Source organism: Mustela nigripes, chromosome 5 (assembly GCF_022355385.1).
Source record: "Mustela nigripes isolate SB6536 chromosome 5, MUSNIG.SB6536, whole genome shotgun sequence".
Classification (NCBI taxonomy): Eukaryota; Metazoa; Chordata; class Mammalia; order Carnivora; family Mustelidae; genus Mustela; species Mustela nigripes.
Genome location: NC_081561.1, coordinates 28376306 through 28382953, shown reverse-complemented (window position 1 = coordinate 28382953; position 6648 = coordinate 28376306). Strand labels below are relative to the sequence as shown.

Sequence of the window (6648 nt, the reverse complement as noted above, 5' to 3'; positions counted from 1 at the left end):
AACACCCTACCCAATACCCCTTTCCCAAGCCACCCTTACATAGGGTCAACCCCTTCGCCAAACTCAAGGCACTACGTCAGTAACCCTTAACCTTTTCTACAACCAGACCCAACCTACCCAATACAAGTTGTTTTAAAACAAAAACAAAAAACAAAAAAACTCCAACATACCATTTGCCTGAAAGCAAGAGCTCACAATGCAATATATAGACTTACTTCTCCAGATCCTGGACTTACCTAAAATACAAATTACCAGTTTTAGAGCAAAACACCAACCTATACAGACTCTAACCTCAGAATAAAACACAGAAGCAGGGAACACAAATTATTGAGTTTATTTACTCAGCAGAAAATAAAACAACAAAACAAAACAAAAAAGGCCTGTTTGGTGTGGATATTACAAAAAAGAAAGGCACAAAAGATGGCAGTATTAATTCTTGCTACATTTAGACTCTAGAAAAGGGGAACTATGTGAATTCACCGAAAGAGAACGTTGAAATTAGGCAAACGGAAAGTTGAGAGCTGATGATACGCAGACATGTAAGGCAATGCAAGAGTCCTGAATTCCAACGGTCTCCGACACAAACACGAACAATTTGAGGAAGAACTCCTAATCCACCTCCTCAATAGTGGGGCCAGGCCCAGAGCCCCCTTTGGGGGCCTGAGCCCCAAAACCGCCGGCCCCGGGGCCACCCGCCCCCTGGTACAGTCCAGTGATGATGGGGTTACACACCTGCTCCAGCTCCTTCCTCTTGTGCTCAAACTCATCCTTCTCGGCCAGGGTGTTGGCGTCCAGCCAGGAAATCACCTCCTGGCACTTGTCCAGCACCTTCTTCTTGTCCGCCTCGCTGATCTTCCCCTTGAGACCCTCATCCTCCACGGCACTCTTCATGTTGAAGGCGTAGGACTCCAGGGCGTTCTTGGCAGACACCCTCTCGCGCTGCACCTCATCCTCGGCCTTGTACTTCTCCGCCTCCTGCACCATGCGCTCGATCTCCTCCTTGCTCAGGCGGCCCTTGTCGTTGGTGATGGTGATCTTGTTGGCCTTGCCGGTGCTCTTGTCTGTGGCCGTGACGTTCAGGATGCCGTTGGCGTCGATGTCGAAGGTCACCTCGATCTGGGGCACCCCCCGGGGCGCCGGAGGAATGCCACTCAGCTCAAAGCGCCCTAGCAGGTTGTTGTCCCGCGTCATGGCCCTCTCGCCCTCGTACACCTGGATCAGCACGCCGGGCTGGTTGTCCGAGTAGGTGGTGAAGATCTGCGTCTGCTTGGTGGGGATGGTGGAGTTGCGCTTGATCAGGGCGGTCATCACGCCCCCGGCCGTCTCCAGCCCCAACGACAGCGGGGCCACGTCCAGCAGCAGCAGGTCCTGCACGTTCTCAGACTTGTCCCCCATCAGGATGGCCGCCTGCACCGCCGCCCCGTAGGCCACGGCTTCGTCGGGGTTGATGCTCTTGTTGAGGTCGCGCCCATTGAAGAAGTCTTGCAGCAGCTTCTGCACCTTGGGGATGCGGGTGGAGCCCCCCACCAGGACCAGGTCGTGGATCTGGGCCTTGTCCAGCTTGGCGTCGCGCAGCGCCTTCTCCACCGGCTCCAGCGTGCTGCGGAACAGGTCCGAGCACAGCTCCTCGAACCGCGCCCTGGTGATGGACGTGTAGAAGTCGATGCCCTCGAACAGGGAGTCGATCTCCAGGCTGGCCTGGGTGCTGGACGACAGGGTCCTCTTGGCCCTCTCGCAGGCCGTGCGCAACCGCCTCACGGCTCGCTTGTTCTGGCTGATGTCCTTCTTGTGCTTCCTCTTGAACTCCTCCACGAAGTGGTTCACCAGCCGGTTGTCAAAGTCCTCCCCTCCCAGGTGGGTGTCCCCTGCCGTGGCCTTCACCTCGAAGATGCCGTCGTCGATCGTCAGGATGGATACATCGAAGGTGCCGCCGCCCAGGTCAAAGATGAGCACGTTGCGCTCCCCCTTGCCCGTCCTGTCCAGGCCGTAGGCGATGGCGGCGGCCGTGGGCTCGTTGATGATCCTCAGCACGTTCAGCCCCGCGATCACCCCCGCGTCCTTGGTGGCCTGGCGCTGCGAGTCGTTGAAGTAGGCCGGCACGGTGATCACCGCGTTGGTCACCGGGTAGCCCAGGTACGCCTCGGCGATCTCTTTCATCTTGGTCAGCACCATGGACGAGATCTCCTCGGGATAGAACGCTTTGGTCTCGCCCTTGTAGCTCACCTGCACCTTGGGCTTATCGCCGTCGCTGATCACCTGGAAGGGCCAGTGCTTCATGTCCGACTGCACCACCGGGTCGCCGAACTTGCGGCCGATCAGCCGCTTTGCGTCGAACACGGTGTTCTGCGGGTTCAGCGCCACCTGGTTCTTGGCCGCATCCCCGATGAGCCGCTCCGTGTCGGTGAAGGCCACGTAGCTGGGGGTGGTGCGGTTGCCCTGGTCGTTGGCGATGATCTCCACCTTGCCGTGCTGGAACACCCCCACGCAGGAGTAGGTGGTGCCCAGGTCGATGCCGATGGCCGCGGTTTTCGCCATGCCGCTGCCCTGCTCTCTTCCTTGCCCCGCGCTCAGGTTCAGGCTTTGGAAAGGCGGTCGGAATCCGCGACGAGGAACTCCGTCTTCTCGAAAGCTGCAAACTCGCGAAGGCGCGGAGCGGGCCTCAACAACGCGGCGAAAGTTGCGCTAGCGGACGCCTCAGGACAGCCTGGAGCCTCTTTGCCACTTTGCTGTTTGCCGGCGGCGGCGCGGCTCTGCGCTTATAACGCTTCATCCAGCCCCGCCTTTTCCGTCCTCGACCAATCGCGGAGCTCTGCGGGGCTGCCCGGTCGGGAATATTCCAGGGGTTTCGCCTCGCGTCCCGCCTCCAGGCTTCCTGGGACCAATCGGTGTCTCGGGCGCCGCCCCTCCTAGAACTCTCCAGACTCTTCTCGGGCTTGCTAGGGCTGGCAAGTGTTTGTGGAGGGCGGGGTCAGTGCGAGGAGGTGGGAGGGGCTTGGAGGGCGGGGGCGGCAGTGTTGACGCTGCCCCCCCCAGACGCGTTACAATGGGGTTGCTGCCTCTGACCTCATGGGTTAGTAAGCAATCGGGATGGTAGCACCGGAGTCTGCTCAAAGCTGTAGGGCGGGGCGGGTGGGGGGTGGGGGAACACCGGCTGCGCATTTTGGATGTTGAAGGAGCCCCCACCCTCAGGGGCTCCGCAATCAGAACATTATCAAACTGGATCGCAGGCGACGGGACAATAGGTGAGCCTGGTGGGCTCTCACTGAAATGGAACGGCAGTAGGCAAGATTAATATATCCGTGTTTGAGAAAATGCTTGAACGTCCTATAGTTTTAGTCTAAGGTATGGGGCATTGACCAATCAGGGAAGGGGAATTCTTTGGCGGGCGCCAAGGTGGGTGGGATTTGTCAAAGCTGCTGGAAAGAGGTGGAGGAGCTGATTGATTAGTCTTCAGATAAGAGCCCTACTCCAGCGGAGGTTGGAGAAAGAGTGCTTGTTGGTGCTGTCTTGTCTGAGATAGTTTTTGAGGGTTTGATTGGTTTCCTAGCAGCCATTTTCACCCCACTGGCCCAATGTTACTCCCAAGAAATCCCTAATTGAGCGTAAAGGAGCTGTGGAAGATAACTAAACCAAAGGATTTGGTTTTCTAAATGCTTTAGAATCTTATGCTTTTAACATGAAGAGTGCTGTGAGTGATGAAGGCTTGAAGGGCAAGATTAGTGAGTCTGATAAAAAGAAAATACTGGAAAAATGCACTGAGGTGCTTTCATGGCTGGAGGCCAATCAACTGGCTGAGAAAGAGGAGTTTGATCATAAGAGAAAGGAATTAGAGCAGGTGTGTAACCCAATCATCAGGATTCATGTCCCCTGAGGAGACCAAAACATAAAATAATCTTAGTTCAGCAGGAAGACAGGTACGATTGCAGAATAAAACATCACAGATAAAGGAGCAAGGTAGTTGAGTAGGCCCTGTGTAAATTGAACACAATATATGCTAAGTGCCTTCCACTTGCTTCCAGTTCGTTAAGAATACTCTAGTCCAAAAAGCACTCTCTGTAAAAGAAGGGACTAGGAAAAGATACTTGTACACCAAATTTATGGCAGCATTATTCACAATAGCCATGAGGTAGAAGCAACCTGGGTGTCCAAGGAGGGAATGACTAAATAAGATGTGTTATATACATATAATAAATATTATTCAGCTTTAAGTAAGGAAACTCTGATACATGCTGTAACATGGATGAACTTTGAGGACATCTTTCTTTCTTTCTTTTCAAGATTTTATTTATTTATTTGACAGATCACAAGTAGGCAGAGAGGCAGGCAGAGAGAGAGGGTGAAGCAAGCTCCCCGCTGGGCAGAGAGCCCGATGCAGGGCTCGATCCCAGGACCCTGAGATCATGACCTGAGCTGGAGGGAGAGGCTCAACACACTGAGCCACCCAGGCGCCCTTGAGGACATCTTTCTAAGTGAAATAAGCCAGTCACATAAAAAAAATTATTGTGTAATTCTATTAATACGAAGACCTAGAGTAGTTGAATTGATAGAGATAGAAAGTAGAATAGTAGTTGCCAGGGGCTGGAGGGAGGAGGGGAATGGAGAGTGGCTTAATTGGTATAGAATTTCAGTTTTGCAAGTTAGAAAGATTTCTGGAGGGTGGTCAACAATATGAATGAACTTATTGCTGAAAAGTATACTTAAAAAAACAGTTAAGTTGGTAAATTTCAGATTGTGTATTTTTCTACAATTGAAAGTAATGAAATAAAAAAGCCCTGTGCCAAAACTTCATTTCATTTTTTCTTCTCAGGCCTCGGAAGACCATGGCTACTGCTAAGGGAATGGCCATCGGCATCGACCTGGGCACCACCTACTCCTGCGTGGGGGTGTTCCAGCATGGCAAGGTGGAGATCATCGCCAATGACCAGGGCAACCGCACCACCCCCAGCTACGTGGCCTTCACCGACACGGAGCGGCTCATTGGGGATGCAGCCAAGAACCAGGTAGCCATGAATCCCCAGAACACTGTCTTTGATGCCAAACGTCTGATTGGCAGGAAGTTTAATGATCCTGTCGTGCAATCAGATATGAAACTTTGGCCTTTTCAAGTAATCAATGAAGGAGGGAAGCCCAAGGTATTGGTGTCATACAAAGGAGAGAAGAAAGCTTTTTATCCTGAGGAAATCTCTTCTATGGTGCTGACAAAGATGAAGGAGACTGCTGAGGCTTTTTTGGGCCACCCCGTTACCAATGCTGTGATCACTGTACCAGCGTATTTCAATGATTCTCAACGCCAGGCTACCAAGGATGCAGGTGTGATTGCGGGTCTCAATGTGCTAAGAATTATCAATGAACCCACAGCTGCTGCCATTGCATATGGCTTAGATAAAGCAGGTCAGGGAGAGCGACATGTCTTGATCTTTGATCTAGGTGGAGGCACTTTTGATGTGTCCATCCTGACCATAGACGATGGAATTTTTGAGGTGAAGGCCACTGCCGGGGACACCCACCTGGGAGGGGAGGACTTTGACAACCGTCTGGTGAGCCACTTCGTGGAGGAGTTCAAAAGGAAGCACAAGAAGGACATCAGCCAGAACAAGCGAGCCGTGAGGCGGCTGCGCACAGCCTGCGAGAGGGCCAAGAGGACCCTGTCGTCCAGCACCCAGGCCAACTTGGAAATTGATTCACTTTATGAAGGCATTGACTTCTACACATCCATCACCAGAGCCCGGTTTGAAGAGCTGTGTGCAGACTTGTTTAGAGGCACTCTGGAACCTGTGGAGAAGGCCCTTCGGGATGCCAAGATGGATAAGGTGAAGATCCATGACATTGTGTTAGTGGGGGGCTCCACTCGTATCCCTAAGGTTCAGAGGCTGCTGCAGGACTACTTTAATGGTCGTGATCTCAACAAGAGCATCAACCCCGACGAGGCCGTGGCCTATGGGGCGGCAGTGCAGGCGGCCATCCTGATGGGGGACAAGTCTGAAAAGGTACAGGATCTGCTTTTGTTGGATGTCGCTCCCTTGTCTCTAGGGCTGGAAACGGCCGGGGGCGTCATGACGGTCCTGATCAAGCGCAACTCCACCATCCCCACCAAGCAGACGCAGATCTTCACCACCTACTCGGACAACCAGCCCGGCGTGCTGATCCAGGTGTACGAGGGCGAGAGGGCCATGACGCGGGACAACAACCTGCTGGGGCGCTTTGACTTGACTGGAATCCCTCCTGCACCCAGGGGAGTGCCTCAGATTGAGGTGACCTTTGACATCGATGCCAATGGTATTCTCAATGTAACAGCCATGGACAAGAGCACAGGCAAGGCCAACAAGATCACCATCACCAACGACAAGGGCCGTCTGAGCAAGGAGGAGATCGAGCGCATGGTTCTAGATGCTGAGAAGTATAAAGCTGAGGATGAGGTCCAGAGAGAGAAAATCTCTGCAAAAAATGCTTTAGAATCTTATGCTTTTAACATGAAGAGTGCTGTGAGTGATGAAGGCTTGAAGGGCAAGATTAGTGAGTCTGATAAAAAGAAAATACTGGAAAAATGCACTGAGGTGCTTTCATGGCTGGAGGCCAATCAACTGGCTGAGAAAGAGGAGTTTGATCATAAGAGAAAGGAATTAGAGCAGGTGTGTAACCCAATCATCA

At 52.8% G+C, this 6648-nt stretch overlaps 2 protein-coding genes across 2 annotated transcripts in view; one reads left to right on the top strand and one right to left on the bottom strand.

Annotated features, from left to right (window-relative positions):
* Positions 1-315: 315 nt before the first annotated feature.
* On the bottom strand, positions 316-2748 carry LOC132017813 (heat shock 70 kDa protein 1-like). Its single transcript, XM_059399891.1, has one exon. The coding sequence runs from the start codon at positions 2533-2535 to the stop codon at positions 610-612; it is 1926 nt and encodes a 641-aa protein (XP_059255874.1). The 5' UTR covers positions 2536-2748; the 3' UTR covers positions 316-609.
* A 379-nt stretch (positions 2749-3127) lies between these two features.
* HSPA1L (heat shock protein family A (Hsp70) member 1 like) overlaps positions 3128-6648 on the top strand; it is a 3918-nt gene continuing 397 nt past the window's right edge. Inside the window, exons 1-2 of the mRNA XM_059399889.1 lie at positions 3128-3242; positions 4808-6648. The exon at positions 4808-6648 is cut by the window's right edge and continues 397 nt beyond it. Coding sequence (XP_059255872.1) covers positions 4821-6648 — 1828 coding nt within the window. The 5' untranslated portion in view covers positions 3128-3242; positions 4808-4820. The remainder of the gene's footprint in view (positions 3243-4807) is intronic.